Genomic DNA, 20,359 nt, shown 5'->3' on the forward strand with positions numbered 1-20,359 from the left:
GCCTTATGATCAGCACAGTGACACTGGATTGCTTTAGTGAGTATGTACCTGTAGGCATGCAGATCACACCAGAGTCCTTCTAGGCCTAAGCACTCACTACTGGCCAAGGATCCTCGGCCAGTACAAGCTGTTCCTATAAAAAACAGCAATGCCTGGCTGGGAATTCGTGTCAAGATGTACTCTAGGAACATGGGAATGGCTCAGTGAACAGTGAGCCAACTTTGGTCCAGCAACATCAGGAAGACGTGGGAAACAGGCTTCTTACCACCTGCAAAAGGAGCAGATAGCCACCAGAGGGCTGATGACCACCAGCACACTCGGTTTCTTCATCCTCATCCCTTCTTTTCCCAGGGTGGCATTTGGGAGCCTGGCCAGCCTTTGGGGATCAGCTGGGTGCAGGTGGCCTTACCAGCTGTAGGGCTGTGAGGGCTCAGGGCATGGAGAAGTGAGCAGAGGGTATGGGAAGGGCTCTTAGGAATAGCTTCAGTGAAGGACGAGCAGGATCACCCTGGGTGTGATCGTTCCCAAGAGCTCAGTGGGATGCATGACCCTGAGATTACCCTTGCAAGAGCACTGGCTCCCAAAGATTGCTGCGGTTTTTCTCTTTATAATGCTGTGCACAAGGCAAAAACCAACCAGCAGCAACGTTTCACTGAATGAAAGTACGACCCATTCAAGGGGGGGGGGAACTCCCACTCGTCTGTCCTTGGCAGAGAGAGGTGGTGAGCCTGATGTCCCAACCTCTGTCAGTGCGAGGCAGAAGAAATAAATGCCCTTGTTGTACACAGTCAGTAGCTTCAGTGAGAGGGGCTCTGCAGTACAGCCTGCTCTGCCGGGGTCTAGCCCTGAGTGGCCGTGGTGACATGGCCTCTCTTCTCCTAATGCTCGTCCTAAACAATCCCCTTCTGCAGGCACTTGGGCTTGTGGAAGAGAAGCCAGGCAAACAGGAGCACAGACGCCAGCACAAGGGAGCACAGCACCATAAGCCCCACATAGCTGCCGTAGGAAAGAGGGGGTACAGCAGGCTCCTCTGCAGGGATCATGTTGGTCAGGTTCAGCATGTAGCCAAGGGTCCAGCCTGCATCGCTGCTGCCGATCTGAAATGGGAGAGGAGCGGAATCAATGCTGGGACATGCAAGGGCTGCCTGCATCATTGCCAGGGCAGTGGCACCCCTGGAGACAAAGGCTGTGCAGCAGAGGCTGCAGTTAGCTGCCCTCCCCGCCATGGAACACACCTTCCCAAGGAAGTGGATCCTTTGCCAGTTGTTTTCAGTGAAGTCATAGCCATTTTCCAGGAGGGAGAGGATGTAGGCTCCAGAGAAGCAATATTCACTCAGGTACTTTTCTTTTATTTGATGATATGCTGTCTTCACCTAGGGAGGGAGGAAGTCATCAGGCTGATCAACACAGCTTCCCGCTGCTCCAGCTTGCACCTAAGCATCCACTGCAGGTTCTCGGGAATATTTCCCCTCTTGCCTTGGAAGTTACACGCCAGCATTTACCCTACAGAAAAATACCAGCAATTCTTGCCAACCAGCAGCCCCAGCATGCTGCCACTGTACTGCTCACCTCATGCCAAGGCCGGGCGCAGAAGCTCTCAATGGTGGTGGCCACTTTGTCCAGGGCAGCGGGGCTTTGTTCACTGGTAAGATTCAAAAAGTTCATCACAAAGTAGAAAGCAGAAAAGGCCTGAAGGAGAAAGAATATTTTAACCTGATGGGGCTTCAGTATGATCAGGATAGCAGAAAGCCTGCAGATGAAAATGGTTTTATTTAGAGATGGAGAAATGTAAGAAGTAACACCACACATATAAAAGTAGGGATACTTTCAAGAGCAATGTCACTTGAGACATGCCCTGCAGAGCTGATGAGCTAAGGATCCCAAACAGAAGGTGGAGGTAGGAACTTCACTGACCACAGTATCTGAAGAACTACAGTAAATCCCTCTCCTCTATGCACTGGTGCCAGAGTGGCACATAGTGAATGCCTCTTGCTGTAGCGACCACGATCCCATTTTGGCAACTGAATGAGACGAGCATGCAGCCAATATCGCCACAAATAGCAGAGGTCTTGGTCTGAAAGGACTGTATGCAACCCCTGAATGTAACCCAAAGTCCATAAAACCCAGTGCCAATAGTTGATAGACAGGGGGCAGTTTATGAACAGGGCAAAGGGAGTATTAACAGTTCCCTCAGAAACCCTCACAGCCACTGAAGTCGCACAGCTGTAGGGCTGATGTTCAATGTGGTGCTGCATATGATATGTGTTCAGAGTGTGCACTGGCTCCTCATCACATCTGGGAAGCAGACAGGCGAGCTGACTGATTTGTTCCTGTAGTGCTCACACACTTCTGGATGAATTTAAGATCTGGTGCCGTCATTGACATCAGGAGACAAGGTTTATAAGAGAGTGTCATGCATGGCCTGCAGCAGGCTGTCCTCCCTCTGGTGCTGGCCATCAGGAAGGACTACTTGAAAAATGAATCAGTAAATGGAGCACCCCAAGGACATGCCCACAGGAATGGGTTAGAATGGGAACAGTGCAGTAATGGTAGGCCAGTATTTACTGGGGCAGCCCTTACACATGTAGTCCTCACAGCAAGTGCAGCACCAATTTTGTAGTTATATGTCCGAAAAATGATCTTGTAAATGATTTCCTGCACCAGCCACGAAGAATACACTCTAGCATTATTTTTAGTTTCTGCTCTTTTGATGCTCTGGGTTACAAAGAGTTGAAGGATGAGAAGACTTACCCCAAAGTCCCCTTGTAATGGAGGTAGGTATATCCCATTGAAGGAGCAACTGGAGTAAGGACAACTGGTTTTGTTAAAGAGTTTCTGGATGTTTCTTCGGCACTTCTGATAATCTCCCTCTCCCTGTATATATAGCTGGCTGAAAGGGAATTGCTTTTTCTTGGCTGATGTACAAGGGGTTTTGAAGAGGTCACTTATATTTACAGTCCTCTGATACCCCTGGTGAAAGCATGGATCAAGGAGGCTGCTGTTCTCCATGGTCTGAAAGTAGAATCAACCCAAGCTGTTACACTTCACTCTGGAGTAATACTTGGGAAAGAGTCACAAAGAGCGGCCACAAGACCACAAGTACATCACACCAAGGTACACACATCAGGTCAGAGTGATGAGGATGGTTTAAGACATTGGCAGTGATTTGGGGGATGTGGGTACTGCCACAGGCTCCCTGTAGGACACTGGGAAAATTACTTTCAGACACATTTTGTGAAGGTGCTGTTGATTTGGGATTCTCAGAGACAGTGAAACATTACCCCCCAGAAGTACTTCAGTTAAGCGCGTACTACTGCTATCCCATGCCCAGGAATCAAGGCACCTCAAATTGGTAGTACTTTGAAAATGTTGACTGTGATCGCTTTGGGCATCTGTCCAGTCTTTATGGAGGATAATGACATTCCCAAACCCAGACTAAGGGATGAGACATTTAGCTGGGACACAGAAAGTTGTACACCAGTATGTCAAAGCTGAGAGAGTCCAGGATCTCCACTGGCATTCACAGATGTACTTGCCTGTAGATCCTCGGCCAGTTTCTGTTGCAGAGCCTGGTCCTTCCCATAGCACAGAAAGCTGTGAGTATACACTAAGTAATCCTTCCCATAGAGACGGAAGTAGAGCAGGTTCTCTGGGGACTCAGAAGAGAGTTCATTTGGTACAAAAGTAATCTGAGTTGAGGCTCCTCCAAGGTCCAGTGCTCCTGATGTCTCACTTATGGATTTCAGGGAATGTAGAAGTTTTTTCCAGCCGGACTTTAAAAAAAATAAAAATTCAAAAGTAAAACCAGGTACATCAGGCATGAGGGGGGAAAAATAGACAAAGGGGAAAAAAAAAAAAAGAGGAAGACCTCTGAGGAGAGAAGCAGAAACACAGAACACAGGAAAGGCAGGAAGAGCTGGAGGGGGCTCAGAAAGACAGGTCGTTCATGTCTGGGTGTTTGCAGGAGCACTAGGAATATGAAATCTAATACAACTGTTATGAGAAAAACCAGTCAATTTACTGTTTCAGCTCCCAGATGATTTATAAGCTCAATGATAAAAAATCATTGTCAAAGTTTGCAGGCACCGAAGTATTTTAGATCAGGAAATGAGGAAGATACAGCAAGTGGCTTGCTGTACCCAAGCAAAGTTATCAAAGATGCTGGTGTTTTATTTCAGTGCTTTAAGCCTGACTACAGTGGGACATCCTGATACCAGTACTCCTCAGGACGTACTCATGATAATTGCTGAGGCAAGATGTGCAGCTTCCTGATCTCTGGTAAACAGCTTACAAGAGAAGACAGTGGCTGCGACACCCTCCTGCAAGGCACAATTTACAAAGTGCTGAAAGGCAATGATTCAAATATGGACTTGCTGTTGATACAGTACCTGCTTGAAATTGCCCAGCAGGTAGTTAATGGTGATCCATCCATAGGCTCCTTCTTCCTGACCACTGATGATTCTGGCACCCTGGAAGTTGAAGGGAGCTGAACGTAGTGTCTTCTCTACTGAGGACAAGACTTTGTCAGCTGCACTTTTATTCTCCAAGCTGGATGAATGGAAGAAAGGATGGAGTGACTCTGGCTGACAGCTCTTTGCAGCCAGTGGGCTTTATTCTGAGTACACAGGCTGCAACTCCCCACCAAGTATTAGAACAGAACAGTCATTCATATGGGTAAATCCAGCTCTAACTGTCCACCTCCCTCTCTGTCACACCTTGCAATCACAGCTGCAACCAGCTCTGACACAGATCCTGCAGCTGAGAGTGGTGCCTGGAACAGAGACCAGAGCTCTCTTGTTCTCCTGGAGCAAGTGCCCTGAAGAGACTGCACCGTGGAGATTGCTCTCACCTTTTGCCATTACCATTACAGAAGAAATCCATCCCCAGGGAGATTTCCCAGGCAATATGTATGTAAAATCAGCTCCCTGATCAGTCAGGCAAGAGGTCCAAGGCACTCCCATGAAAATCACAAATTGGAATTAAAGGAGGACATGATTATAAAGTTACCTTAGCTCTGATAATCTTGGGCTGAGTCAAGTTATGTGGGGAGCTGCAAAATGGATGGGCTCAAAAATCCTGGGTCAGGCCTAATACCAGACTGTGGGGGATGTCAGAGCATCCCCTGAGCATCAGATCGGGCACTGCTACCCTCTTGGTGTCTGCGCTGCATATAGTGGTGGAGATGATGGAAGGTTGGACTGAGTGGAGATGGACCTGCTGGACAAGTAAGGGACGAGCCCAGGGAGACTCGGGAGTCAGAGAAGCCAGCAGCAGCAGAGGGTATCGGGGCAGTGTGATCTGGCAGCATGTCCAAGGTTTTTGCCCAAGAGGTCTCCACTGAGCACCCGGTCAGTACCAGGCACAGTGCTGCAGGTGAATGGGACAAGCTCTGCAGTACCTGAGAAGCCGCATGCCAGCAGTTGCTCCGAGGTAGACGGGTGTCTCTTGGTGCTGCTTTGAAGGAATCACATCTTCTGCTTGTCGTAGGCACTGTGCCAGAGAGGGACCTGCCTTCTCTGTGGCATGGGAGTAACCTGAGATCCCAGGGCCTGCAAGAAATAAGGACACTTCATTGCTCGAACTCCAAGCATACCCCCAGAGTGCTGTCATGAGCACTCTGTATTAAACTGCATTAAACTGTATCACTATCACAGGCAGCAACATCACATTCAGCCACTCTATTTCTAAGGGGTTTTTGAAACCCTACAGCGCCAACTAAGCCTGATGCATGCAGACAGCCACAGCACCCAGCATCTGCCACCCTGCTCTCCACGGAGCAGGCTATGAAGTAATGATGAGGGCTGCAATGAGACAGATAATTTGCTTAGTGTGTCCTGGACATCTGCAGACTCATCTCTGCTTCTGCCTGGGTGTACCCTGGATCTGTGCCTGAAAATCCCTGACACTTCACTGCACTGGGTCCTCCAGGGGAAGATGCTGTCATTTGTTTGTGTATTGTATGTGCACATTACAGCACTGAGTGTCTTGCAGCTATCCCCTTCATGCTAACCCAAAGAAAAATTCGTTGTCCCTCCCTGCCACATGTCCCCTGGTGAATGGACTGCCCCAGGACCAGTGCCTGCGTGAGCAGTGAAGCCCACTCTGCGCGTGCTCCAGGTTGCTGTATGCTCAATGTGCTGCTCGTGGTGTGGCATGCTGCAAGCATCAAGTGGCTGTTGCAGCAGCTCAATAACAGCACGTCTCTCCCCTGCAGTGCAGTCAGGCCTGAAAAGACCCCAGGCAGGCTCGGACAGCACTTCTCCTCCACCCAGAGTGCGCTGATCCATGGTGGTCTGTGCTGTTCCTTGTCATGTGTATCCTTGAACTTCAATTATGCCTTTCTAAACCATACACTATCTACACAGCAATTAAATAGAATAAAGAATAAATGATGACATGCATAAGTTGAGCAACCTTGGCCCACAAGCACAGTGCCTAGCTTGCAGAGAAGCCTTGAAAAGAGCAAACCATGCCCTCCCCTCTTGCTGCCTGACATTCATTGGCACTTCAGCAAGGGTGCATGCAGGCGCTTTATTTATTTAAGTACATTCTTTGGTGTAGTTTTTTCCAATAAGCACTTACTTCCAAGCATCCTAAAAACAAAGGAAAAAGTAGATCCAGCTTTCCTCCCAGGAAGGTCAGCCATACACAGCTCCCTGTGGGAAGCAGTGGGATATACACGACCTCACAGATGTAACACTGTTTTCACTATTGACCTCTTTCTCCAGGTTTTTCCTCCCACACCCTTTGACTGCATTATCACTTCTTCATCCCATCCCCTTCCATATGTCCCTTTCTTCCTCTTACCTTCGACTTTACACACCTCCACCTGCTGCACCACCCCAGTGTCATTCTCTTTCTCTGCTGGCCACTCGTACACATACAGGTTAGTGTGGGACGACCCCGCATCCAGCACAATCCCATACTGTGGGCAAAACAGACCATCATTGCACCTGAGGCACCAAATCAGACACAGCATATGCTGGTCTCCACACCTGGGTGGGACCAGAAATAAGCAGCCTATCTGGCAGCTGTGGGAACATTACTGTGTGTCATTACTCTTCTCAGGACTGCTTCAGTGCAAAGTTTCCATCAAAGGACACAAGAGCAGAAAAGCAGCAAAACATCAACTAGGAGATGATCTGTTTTTACCATGAAGATGTAAAATAAGATGTGGAGGTACATGAAGCCAGAAAGAGATGTTAGCTGGATCCAGCAAGGGCAGCAACATGTCCTGGAGCACTATACACACCTAAAACCCCCAGCTTGGCTTGTTTTCCTGTAAAAGCCCCAGCTCATAATACCTTAATATTCTTCGGAAGTGGCTTGTTTTGGGTCACTGCTACAGCAATTAAAGCAATTACAGCCAAAGTAGAGAGGAATCCCAGGATGAGTAGAATCTTTCTTGTCCAGGACATCTTTGGTTTGGTACCTGTGACTAAAGCAGAAAAAGGATGTTAGTATCCCAGCAGCCCATTTCACCTCACACCCCAAAGGTCTTCATGCACGTTCCTGCAGACCCTTTCAATTATGAAGCATCTGTCTTGGCCAATCCCTTCTCCATTTCCTGTACCATGTCGTCATGTGGGATTTCTTAGAGGTAGAGCTCAGCCCCAGTGTCCTTCCGCCATACCATATATAAAAAGCATAACTTTGTAGAATCTAAAGCTTTAACCCTTTTACTAGGAGACATTTCTCCTAGTGTACTTTGTGCTTCAGATTTTTTACAATGTTCATAACAATTTACAACATCTTCACTACAGTGACACATTTAGGAAGTATAACACTAACATTTCAGTATGTGGCAGTCAGTTCAAGCAATGCTGTCTTGCACCTTGGCAAGGCTATATAAAAAGTATGGACTGCACTACACAGGGTATTTAAGAAAGCTTTGGAGATTTCTGATGCCACTTCTCACAAGGCCAGTAAATTATAAATAGCCTGTATTTTCAGAATTGGCATAATATAGTTAAAAATAGCACACTTTGCAGAACTCAGACCAGTACGAGTCCTTAACTGTTACTGATATATTTGGTATGACCTATCTAATAAGTTAAGACTTTTATGGCTTAAAATACGTGGTTAGCAGCAGAATTCTGTAAAGAAAAGCCACTTATGGCTCATGCAAATCATTCACAACCAGTATGTCATTTGAGCTTTCAGAACCAATATCTATACCTTCATTTGTTAGTGTCTAGCATGATGCTGTCTTATGTATTTTCCTGCTTTGGATTCTCTTTCATATATCCCATAGTGGAAATCTCACTTCACAATTTAGGCTCATCCATTTTTGGTATTGTTTAATAGAATACCATCTTACAACACAAAGCTCTAGAAAGGGTGTCAGCAAAAGTATTTTCCAGATTTATAACCTAGCTGTAAATTTAACACTTGGAACTAAATAATAGTTTCATCACTCTAGGGGACACACCTGCTCCCGCTAGGATGTGAAATCTATTTCTACCCATACTCAAAAGCACTAGTTGTCTGACTGCTCACACGAGTAGTAATTTTCTTCTCCTTATACACAAATACCCTAGGAGATGTTTAGAAATACATTATGGGTCATCCAGGATGACAATGCCTCTGTGCAGGCGACCACATCAACTATCTTCACGCTCCAAGAGGTAAGGTGACCGAACCTGCTCTGTATCTGCATGCTAGAACTGAAGTTCCAGAGGTCATTCTCCAGTCCTCAGGTGATACTGGGTCAATGCTCCAAACCCATCTTGCCCCCCCCCCATTTCATGCATGAAAATATGAAAAGCTTTCAAGTTCTGAACAGGGTCATTTTCTAATCACTCTGGTTTCATGTGAAAGATGGTCCCAGGTGCCAGAACTATACAAACCCAACCTTACAGATGACCTGGAATCCCGTTAGCCAAAGTGAAAAGAAGCAGCACAACTCAGGAAATCTTTGACTGCAAACAAATAACATCTTCCCACCTATCTAGAGAAAATGGAACCTAAAAGTACCAAGAGAACTTGTTTTGAAGATCTCCAAGCAGGCAGGTCCATTGGAAACCTAATGCTGACCTGGAGCTATGCACTTATGTGCAAATCTGTTGACGCTAACTGGAATCTGGAAGCTTGTTGTGCTTGCATGTTGTGAGTGCCTGTTAGAGGCACAGCGTGCTTGCCAGTACCTCCAAGAATGCTGCTTAAAATAATAGTCTAGTGCACATACCAGACAGCAGGAGGTAAGAATGCGTTTTATACAGCTTTATTCAAAAAGGCTGCTGCACTCTGGGTTTGAAGTTATCAGAAACAGCAGAGCATGACAGATGTGAGACATTTCTTCTTATTGGAGAGAGCATTTGGCTCAGGTTGTGATAGCACTGAGAATGTCTGATGAACAAAAATTATTTTAACACTAGAAAAATGATTTGATTAAAACCAGATGCTATAATGTAAAGAGAGCTGAACAGTATGAATGTGAGGCCAGCATGCTTGACAACTGAAACTGCTGCTGACAGTTGCACAGCACATCTGTCTAATTATTGCCACCCTTACTCCGAGATCTTGCCTAGAAACAGCCACTACTGGCTTTGTTAGGTGTTTACTGTCATAGGAACAAAGCATGCGTGACTTTGCATCATTTCTAAGATTTTAAAACTTCCTGTTGTGATGGGTATTGTCTGCTCTATCTTTTCAGCAGCCACACTCTGAAATTAGCAGCATTAGCAGCAAAGAAGGAACAATTTTCTCACTGTAATGGACTATCCCAATAAACAACTTCAGAAATCCCTCGTCTGTAGGCAGAGACATAATGGTAATTATCTGCATCCCACCTGCAACCTGAGATTAGTCATATTTTCCAAGGCATATTATTTCCTTAATCCTGAACATGACTTCTGTGTGACTCTTAGCTTGGTAGCATGAGCACTTTTCAGGACTCTGGAGGGTGTAGATTTGTGCTTTTGTTGCTGTATCCTATACCAGAGCACCCATCTGTGTGAACTCTTAACACTCCCAAGCAGCATTTTGTGGAACTGTTTCATACTAGAAAAGGTACAAAATTATAATCCAGAAGGCAGCCTAGCAACTAACCTTCCAAAGAGCACTCAAAGTGTACAGACTTGAATAATTATTTAAAAAACCCCAAACCACAACACTGCAAATCCAGATAAAGAAGTCAGTGTAATCAAAACTTGTCTGCCATTTACTCAGAAAGGTGAGGTATTTGAACAAGTTCCCTTTTCTGCACACTTGGTTACATCCATCAGCTCTAGGCACAATTACAGTTCTGCAGTGGCTAAAGAATCAGCTTATTTCCTAAACTCTGCCAGTTTCTTTGAGCCCCACATCATGTTGCTGAATGCCATGCAAACACTCCTTGGTCTCCACCAAGTGGTGCAGTACTGGACCATCTACCTCCTCTGCCAGGCCCCAGGACTTTTCTTCTATTATCAGCTCTTTTCCTTAGCTAACAATTAAGCAGGCAAGATCTTTTGTCTTTGTGCCCAGCCAGAACCAAACAGAGACAGATTTCTGTTCTTTCTGCCATACTGTCCACTTTAAGGCATGATAAAAACATCATATAAGGGGCAGAAGTAGACACAGAAATGACACTGCTTTTCTTCTTTTTTTCTTCACTCCAAGGCTCACCCAGACTGCCTGGTGCCGGAGCCAGCTGTGCAGGCACTAAGCACTCTCCAGATGTTGGAGCACAACCCAGCTGTGCAGGCATCTCTGTTTCTAATTCTGGTCTCTGTTTTTTTCCTGCAGGGGCAACTACTGGTTCCATCCAGTGATTGGTACATGTACCAGAACATAAGCAGATCTTATTCTGTCAATGATCAACTAAGAATGCCGCTGATAGCCACTTCTGTTTTGCTGCAGAAACTTTTTTGTTCTCTGTGAATAACCCAGGAAAGGCCAAACCAGCATGGGAGGGAGCTCTGTGTAAAGGCAAGGAAGCAGGACTTCCAGACGAATAGGAAACTGCTCTCCACCCAGCATCATGCAAAGTCACCGGCAGCTCTGCACGCCAGATGTCACTCACAGCCAAGGCTACCCACACCTCCCAACTCCCTTCTTACCAAACAAGACTTGGCACCAAACGTTAAAAGGAATCAGGCAGCCAGCTGCTTTTAGAGATACACTAAGGATAGACTAAGGCTGGCTTAAGGACTGAAATCAGGATTGTCAAGCAGAAAAGGAGAGATGGTGTGCACAGCCTATAGCCAGGCCCAGTTCAGGTAACCTCACTGTGACCTGTCACCTCTAATAAATACAAATACTGTTGTAAGCTCTGGTTTAGCACAATATCTAAAGTTGATGTTTGCTTTTTTGTTTGGATGCTCATGCTCAGCCTGTCACAGAAAGGATCACAAGAGGCTGTACTGCAAGGCCATCACTCTTACACTGCGCAAGTGCCACACCGAGAGACAGTTCCCACTGTTACTTTTCTGCTCTCAGGCCACCTCTGTATGGTTGCAAACATTCTAATTTTCAACCTTTATTTATTTATTTATTCCCCCTGTCTTTGTTCCACCTCTGTCTCAAAATGTCTGCAACTCTCAGTCCTCCTGGAATTTATTCTCTTAACCAACTTATAAGAAATGATCTTTTCTGGATTTTTGTCTTTCCAGCCTTCTCCATCTACCTGAACAGTCCAGCAGCCCTTCTCCACGTACAAAATAATCTGCTTTTATTTTTCTTATAAATTCTGACCAGCACTGCAATGAGACTAGCCTTGCACTGCAATGTACCCATTACACCAGGATATAACACTGTCCCAGGCTAAATTAAGTGAGGTGGGGAGATGTACAGTCTCAGACACATGATTGTCTGCCATCATGGGCAACGTTAAGTCAACTCTCCCATGCACCTCTGCTATGTAATCCCAGCAAATTCACATTTAATCACATTTAATTAAATTAGCATTGCTACATGCTGTAAGCAAAGGGAGTTCCAAGACACACTGTCTGCTGCCCACAAGGCTTGGAGTGACGACAAAGAATAAGACGGCGTCTTATGAATCCTGCCCATCAGCTGGCAGCTACCTCTGCTGCAGATCGCCCACATTGCTGCTGCAATCTGTTTGTAGTCTCTCCAATAACTGGTTCCTAAGCATATGTCCAGTCTTTAGGAGAGAGCTGCTGAATGCTCACAGGGACATGGTTTAATGGTGGCCTCAGCAATGCTAGTTTAACAGCTGGACTTGATCTTAAAGGAGTTTTCTAACCTAAACAATTCTATGATTCTATGCAATCATGCAGCCCATCAAATGGGAATATAGTCTGCAGGGCTCCTGAACTTAAATGTATCAGAGAGACACAGAGCAGTGCTGAGAAGCCACTGAATTATATGACCCATCACACAGGGACACAGGCATACTTGAAGACTGAGAAAATGTACGGACTGAAATGAGTCAGATACCACTGTATTTTTAAAGCAAGGAGCAACAACTCACCTGCCTGCCTGCCAGCTGAAAGTGCACAGGAGTCCATGACTGAAGGCTGCCTGAATCCCTCAGCAGTCTGAATGCATTGGTCCTGGTTTCTGTTGGGGTAGAGTTAATTTTATTCCTAGCAGCTGCTGGAGTGCTGCCTTTTGGTTTTAGTATAAGAATAATGTTGATACCACACTCATGTTTTAGTTGTTGCTAAGTAGTGCTTACTCCAAGTCAATGACTTTTTAGTCTCTCATGGTCTGCCAGTGAAGAGGGGCACAAGAAACTGAGAGGGAGCAGAGACAGGACAGCTGACCCAAACTAGCCAAAGGGATGTTCTATATCGTAAACCATCATGCTCAGTATAGAAACTGGGGGCAGTCACCAGAAGGGACTGATTGCTGCTCAAGTTGGGCTGGGTGTTGGTCAGTGGGTGGTGAGGAGTTGCACTGTGCATCACTTGGGGTTTTTGGGAAAGGAGTGTTACTCCTTCTTCTCTCTTTCTATTCCCTGTTATTATTCTGTTGTCATATTTTACTGGTATTTAAACTATTAAACTATTTTCATCTTAAGCCATGGATTTTTTAGCTTTTTTCTGTTTCTCGTCCTCATCCCACTGTGTGTGGGGTGAGTGAGCTAGTGGCTGTGTGGTACTTAGTTGCTGGCTGGGGTTAAACCATGACAGCATCCAGCACTTGTGACCTGCTCCATAGCACAAGGTAAGCTGCTTGAGCAGAAGGACCATCTATCACAGGAAGTGCTTGCAGACAAACATCATCCACACTCAGTAGACAGGCTTGCTCTGGCAGTGCAGCCTGTGCGTGTTTACTAACTGAAGGAATTCAAGTCTATTAAATTCTGATAGCAGTGATGGCAGTGAAAGGGGATGGGAGCTGTCAGTGCTTCTGTTCAAGGTGGACAGGGGACACACACATTATCCTTCTGCCAAAGGAAAATAAGACTGTGGTAGTCATTACTTTTTTCAGGCTGAATTGCACACTGGCTGAGATTGCCGAATTTGCATCAGGTTTTGAGGGACACTACCTAAAAGGCACTTCTACCTTCAGACCTACCACAACCAAACACCCAAGTCCATAAACACACTGTGGAAGAGCCACACTGCTTCATTTATCAACCCTTCCCTGAAATTTTCTCTGTCCCCATCTAACTTCTTACTCATTCTTCATCTGCCTTTTTCATTCAAACAAGCTCTTGTCCAAGCTACCTAGGTAGCTTTTGCTGCAAAGTAATGTATATCACCTGTTTTGGGTGAACATTTTGGAAGTTTTTTCTTAGGCTGGCAAAAGGCTCAGGTTTATCTTATTATATAGATACAAGCACATATATAGTAAGGGAATTGCTTTGGTTTAAGAGGTTTTATTTCAAAATACCAGGGCAAGACACTGGAAATGTTGAAGTTAGAATTCAAGCTCCAGCTCAGGATTCTACATCACTTTTTACAGCTGTTATGTGGAACAGGCTCTGCTCCAACTTTTAATTGTTCATCTGGCAAAGATCATGGCCTAAATACTGGTGTGATCTCTGACCCTCCTTGTGGTGCGACATACAGTTATAAATACACTGGGTATAAATTTACTGGATTATGTTATCCCAGATTAAATACTTATAAGTGTTCTGGATTAAATAGTTATGAGTGCTGAAGCACAAACATTGAAATGTCAGTGAAACTGATAATCCAAACAATGTAGTATGGATTTTTTGTATGCCATCCTTCAGAGACATTTGATACTTTAAAATCGCACAGCCCTAAATACGTCAAACCTCAGCAGACTCCTATGGGTCTAGGCTACGCAAATGGGCATAGTGCTTGAACTAGTGTGTGCCATCTCTGCACACACATGTGTTAGTGAACTGGAAGATGAAGAGTACACCTATGTCTGTGCTAATACCAAGTTGGGAGCAAAAACACACTGATACATAGGACTGGAATTCAAAACAAGTTTGGTAAATAGGGGAGAGCCTGGGGAAAACATCCAACTCACTTGAGTAAGGACAAGGGTAAATACGACATTTAGACAACAGCCATTGCCCAAAGACAGCAGCATGGTGAGCAATCAGTTAAATAGCTCTCCCAGAGAAAACATTCTTGCAGCTATAGCAGTTTGCAGTAATCCTTCCCTCCATCTAATGCTAGTAGAGACTCCTATGAAGTTCCATGCCCAATTTTGGACACTGCCTTTCAGGAAAGAGTAGACCATTTGGAGAAGCTCCAGAAGAGAATGAGAAGAAAGATCAGAAGTCTGAAAACTTGACCTATGAGGAAACATTGAAAGAATTGGGTTGTTTCATTTATAAAGAGAAGAGCAAGGGAGACACGTTTGCTGTCTTCAGACAAATGAAGTCTCTGTCTGCCAGTGCTGTTCTAGCTGATCCCGCCTCAGGGAACGGGTGGCCCCTGAATTTTCTCCCAGCTCTGTTTCCTCCATTCAGAAGGCAGGGAGTCAGCCAAAGGGGGTGATTCACTCATAAGCCATACTGTTAGCAAAGACCAGTGCAATGCATATGCTCTCCTCATGGGATACAGATACATTTGAATATATCTGCTCCCTCCTTCCCCCATCAAAGCTCTAGGCTGCATTCAGACGTAATTCAGCCTGCCCTATGCTATCCGTATGTACAACATTGCTTGGGGGAGGCGCATCTCATCCTTTTGCTGTGTTTACAGTTCTGCCTGGGATACGACCCTGGGAAATTGCACAAGACACATTGAAGTCACCCTGTTTTCCTGGAAGGAAGAAAAGCACATGGCAATCCTGGAGAGCTGGTGCAAAAGCCGAGCAGCAGCAGCAAGAGATGGACACAAAGGAGCGGGCAGAGCACACAGGCCTCTTCTCCCACTTCTGCAGCCGCCTGCGCAGCCAGCAGTAGCACAGAAGGACTTTGTGCTCAGGGCAGTGTCAGTGCCCCACTTACACCAGCCTGCAGTGCAGGTTTACTGCTGGAGGGGTGATGTCCAGGGTATTCTGGGCAGGAGCCCTGAGACCTAGGTTACCCCTCCAACAAATCCCCCATTCACCCTCTGCACAAAGTGGATTCTGCTGTCAGAGACCTTCCTATGGCACCCGGCAGTGCTGGGTGTTATGCTCAGCCTCTTGGCTGCTCTACCTCCGTCTCCGCATCACAGCCCCTCATCACAGCCCCTCTCCCTGTTATACACAGCCTGCTCCTAGACGAGCCAAAGCTTTCCTAATGCCTGTTCATTAAATAGTTCCTCTATAGGAAGATACTCTTCTGTTTACATCCCAGCAGTCAGATCAAGATACTCAATACTCTCAAATACAAGCAACAAGTGGCAGAATACTGCTGACACAGTAATATTTAGACAGTTAATTTTCACATTTATATGATGTTTACTGGGCTTCTAAAGCCTGTACCCTATTTGTACTCATTTCTTTAGGATTCAGACATAAAAGAGGTTGTCAGGTTAGAAGAAACAATTGTTAGCAGTAACATCAGTCTTCTGCCAGGAAACTTCTGATATTAATTTGCTACCAGCTCATCAAAGCTCTATTTCAACTGGAGAAGATTTATTGCTGTTACCCACAAGGCTTGAAGTTTCATCAGAAAATATCCAGTGAGTTGAAGATGCCCCCTCTCCCCCCGCTTATCACCTGAGTTATTGCTTGAATATACTTCCTGATATGAAGACATTTGTTTTAATTTCTGAGGGAAAACCAAGCATCAAGCAGTGACACCTTTTCAGTGTTGTTATTATTGATAGTTCTAATATGCTGACTTGCAATGGGCCAGTGATGTTGCTAGGCTTCCTTTTGTGCTCAATATCCTGAAATGCTTCTTTGCTGCTCTTAAATCTCTGGCCATGATTTTTTCCTTATGCTTATTTTGGCCATCTTCTATGCTTTCAAACTTTGCATTTGCATTAATTGCAGCTTCCTTTCTCCCCCTAAATATGTATCTTTTAGAGATGTTGTTATTTTTCAAATTAGCATAACTTTCAACTGTTGGATTAAGGCTTTTGGAGAACAGAGTAAGTGAATAGGCTGCTTCCGATTAACATTCTTATTTGGCTATTTTAAATATTCTGCTGATTCTGTTCAAGTATTTTTAAATTTGAGCAATCACTTCTTTTAAAAGCTACTAGATCTTAGTTGTTGACACAGAATAAGTGTGCATTATTCGTGTAATAATTTATAACTCTCATAGCAATGTTTTTTTCTCTGTCAAGATTTGGGCCAGTACACATTTCTCTTGTGCTGGAAGTAATGCATTGCAAATTATGAGATGATCACCCTCAGTTTTGAGGAATTACTCTGTCGTTCACTAAAATCCACCATCGTATCAGCTTCCCTCATCCTTATATAGACAGTCAAACCCTTCCCTGTTTCCAGCATCCTGGCTGGGGATGGGCACTATCCTTCACCCACTTTGGTCACTTGCTCCCAGTTCAGCCCTAAGCAGCTATTGTCTCCAACTGTTTAATTACTATTGTTGCTGCTAAAGACCACAGGGCCATTGCTTTAATAGGAAGACTGTGACTCACACATCACCAACTCGGTATAGCTCACCCTTCCCTGTGCCCCATCAGCCAGCCACACCAGAGGGATGTAGAATTTGTCACGGCAAAAGAGAGGAAACAGCCTCGAGCAACGTTCCCCCCCCCAATACCCACATTAGATCAGCAAGTTCAGAAACTTCCTGGAAAACACAAAGTCCTCAGCACTGTAAATACCGCTGCCCCAACAGGAGGTTCTGGCAGGGGGAATGACCACAGAGGAAATGCACTGAAACCCCTCACCACCCACCGCGCTCCTTTCCTGATGCTTAGAGCAGTGTAAAAACACACCCTCCCGGTAGCCACCAGTTTCCTTGTACACGCTCTCCACTGACAGCCTCTCCTGCCCTGAAGCATCTGCCAAGCCTCTTGCCACATCTCAAGGACGTCTTTCTCTGAATCACAGATCCTGGGGATTGCCTCGTGTGTTGAGCAACAAACACTGCTGCTTTCAGGGCTCACTTCCCCAGCTTCCAAAAAAACACCACGGCTGCCCAAAGCGCCACACGTGAGCAAACAGAGCAGCCGCCTGTGCTGCTGCGGCGGGGGGACCCGAGCTTCCTCAGTGTTTCTGCACAGCAAAGCAACCAGCTTTTCTCCTTCAGTTTCACTTCCCAGTCAGCACTGAAAACCATTGGAGACCGATCGCAGAAGCACAGACACTGTTCCAGGCTGGGGCAGCATCAGCAGAGCCACTGGCAAAGTCCCTGGAAGATGAGGCCATGGATGCGGAGAGACACATGGTACCCATTCCCCAGCAGCCTTGCATATGAATGCATATGGTGGGGACCACTGTCATGCATACCTGTGCCTAGGATTTTGCTTACACCTGGATTGTGCCACCCCTTGCAAGTGTGATTTCCAGCACAGGTGTTTGCTCTTTTAGAGGAGCATATCTCAGGCCTACGAGAGACCCAGTGAGTTTTCCCTCCCTTAAAGCGCATAGTACTCATCTGCAGCAGAGGAAACTGCAGGCATCTTCCCTCTGCAATTAATTCTAGCAGATGAAGCGAAAGGCCCCTTGCTATCCAGGGCAGAGCAGCAGCCCCACCGCCTCCTTTCAGTAAGCCAAAGTTAAGACTGCATGCATAAAAAAGAGCTGTCTAGTTAAACACTTCCCAAATCGCCCCCATACCTCCAGCTGTCAGCACTGGTATCTCCATTCCTCACTGCACAGCACAGGACAGGGAACAGCGGGGATAGTTTCTGTCTCCTGCTGAGAGTACATCCACTGTCTAAGCTTTGTGGAAAAACATACTGATTTCTCAGAGGTCAGCCTTAATAAGTAGGATTCCCACAAACCGTGAGGAGAATTCAGCTCATGATATTTGGCATGAATATCATGCTCTGTTCCTCGTGCTGCTACAATTTCCATTTCAAATAGCAGGAAACAAATTACCCTGTGGTATTTCTCAGGACAACCAGTGGGAAGGAGCATGGGACCAAAGACTGTTGCAGGGCACAGGCCTTGACAGAGCTCCTGAGCGTAAGAGAAGAAATACTTCTTGGAGGTTATGTAGATAATAAGTTAAATATGAATCTAAATTTTCATGGTTAAAAGAGCATCTTGCAAGGGCTGGAGCCTCGTGCAGACTTACTGGGTGAATGGGCTGGCACAGGATGTTATTAATCTCTGAAGTTCAGATTATTTATTACTGGGACATGCAGTGAATTCTGTGGAGAATTAGGCTCAGGAAAAGAAACCCATTTATAATCAAGCTGTAGTTTGGCCTTCAATTGGTATGTCTTCATCACTCCCGCCCTCAAAGTCCCTGCCTCAAACAGTTCAAAATAAAAACATGAACTATTTTGGATAAGGCAGCATGGGCACAGAGTGGCAACAAGGACAAGGGAAGGTCACAGCAACCACCCATCCTTCTGACAAGTGTCTGAGCTGCCCTGAGTGCTACATGCAAGGTGCTGCTGTGGAAGCGTTGAACCACCCTCGCCTCTGGGTGAGGCATCTGCAGATACTGCACCGGGGACTGGGACAGAGACCAACACTCTCCACTGTAAAAACCCAAAATAATGGAGGTTACCAGCTGAAGAAGTGACAAGCTTGTGACATGGCCACTACGGCAAAGAGGACAGATTTATAGCATGGAGAAGAGCTGCTGTCTGGCTCTGTTAAGATGAGCACAGCCTCCCAGCAGCAGGAATGGCCAACAAACCTGCCCCCCCCCCCAAAAAAAAAAAAAAAAAAAAGCAGCTACAGGTCTGCTGCATTTCCCATGCTCTCCTAGCACCATTCTCCCTCTGTGTATGGGAGCTCCCAGGCTCAAGCCAGAGCCCACCTTCCAGCCACGGGATTCCCAGCCCAGCTGCAGCTCTTAGCACAGACTTCTTTCCTCATGTTTTCTGCAGGAGCATTGAAAAGGTTATTTATTAACAGCTCTGAACCAAAGGAGCAAGAAAGAAAACAAATCCGTTTGTAAATCAGCTAAAGAGAAGACTTGTGACTCTAATGGTCTTCTTTGTAATTCCTTAAGTGTGGCCTGGAGCTGCACTGGCATCACTTCTTGTGATGCTGAATCAGCAGAACAGCCCCACTTGTGCAGTAAATAGCCCGATAAGGGCAGAATAGTCGTGAAGAAGAGAGCACTAACTTATGCTGTGTCCAGATTTTTCTTGGCTTGTTCCAGGATTTGGGAAGATTGATAGCGGTCAACTTTCTCACCACTAAATACCAAGCAGTGACTCATATTACCATCTACTTCTGTTATACAGGACATATGCTTTCCTCTGGGACAAGGTAGGAACAGGATAAAGAGAGAAAACTCATGCAAGAGTCACCTCAAACAATACCAGTCAGTGCTAGCTGAGCTCCCAGATAGGGCCATAACAATCCTGAATACTTTGCCAGACTTTTTCCTTTGATAACATATCTCAAGGGGGAGAGCTGAGGGGGGAAGGAGAACAAAAATAACAAAACACTGCTCTGTTTAACAGTTACCCATAGCAGAGAAAAGCTGAGCTAAAGTTTCCAACAATTATCAGTACAAAATCCAAAAATAGACATGCAATGTACTGGGTTTTAATTTAAAACTGGCTGGGACAGGACTTCTATCATGTGGATTGAAAGCCGTATGTAAAAGCACAAGGCAACATGATGATAAGATGATAAGATATCAAGATGGTAAGACATGCTAGAACAACAGCATTAAAATGCTCAGTATAGCACTAATATGGATGAAGGATCAAAGGTGTCAAGCAGAAGTGGCAAAGTGCAGTATAATTCATTGTGAAGGAACTGCACATCCAGGGTGGACAGATAAATAATATCCAAGGTATCTATGGAAACCACCATCCTACACAGGAAACAATAAAACTTGGAAAAAGAAAACCAGGAGAAAAATAACTCGTATTTCAGACACTCATACGGACAATAACACTAATTGAAAGCAGGATTTGATCCCAAAGAGGTGGGG

General features: G+C 45.6%; 1 protein-coding gene across 2 annotated transcripts in view; it reads right to left on the reverse strand.

Annotated features, from left to right (window-relative positions):
• Window positions 1-293: 293 nt before the first annotated feature.
• Window positions 294-20,359, reverse strand: part of ENTPD1 (ectonucleoside triphosphate diphosphohydrolase 1) — a 31,132-nt gene continuing 11,066 nt past the window's right edge. Inside the window, exons 1-10 of one of the 2 annotated variants that reach the window (XM_057402260.1) lie at window positions 18,067-18,350; window positions 7,305-7,438; window positions 6,808-6,925; window positions 5,399-5,549; window positions 4,389-4,548; window positions 3,543-3,773; window positions 2,752-3,018; window positions 1,570-1,689; window positions 1,236-1,373; window positions 294-1,097 (exon numbers count right to left, since the gene is read on the reverse strand). In XM_057402260.1, coding sequence (XP_057258243.1) covers window positions 891-1,097; window positions 1,236-1,373; window positions 1,570-1,689; window positions 2,752-3,018; window positions 3,543-3,773; window positions 4,389-4,548; window positions 5,399-5,549; window positions 6,808-6,925; window positions 7,305-7,438; window positions 18,067-18,094 — 1,554 coding nt within the window. In that variant the 5' untranslated portion in view covers window positions 18,095-18,350 and the 3' untranslated portion in view covers window positions 294-890. Of the gene's footprint in view, window positions 1,098-1,235; window positions 1,374-1,569; window positions 1,690-2,751; window positions 3,019-3,542; window positions 3,774-4,388; window positions 4,549-5,398; window positions 5,550-6,807; window positions 6,926-7,304; window positions 7,439-18,066; window positions 18,351-20,359 lie in introns of those variants that run through there. The other variant, XM_057402261.1, reaches the window with a different exon arrangement.

The sequence above is a fragment of the Pezoporus wallicus genome, unplaced genomic scaffold, assembly GCF_028554395.1.
Source record: "Pezoporus wallicus isolate ANWC-B61680 ecotype Strahan unplaced genomic scaffold, APGP_CSIRO_Pwel_v1 contig_6787, whole genome shotgun sequence".
NCBI lineage: Eukaryota > Metazoa > Chordata > Aves > Psittaciformes > Psittacidae > Pezoporus > Pezoporus wallicus.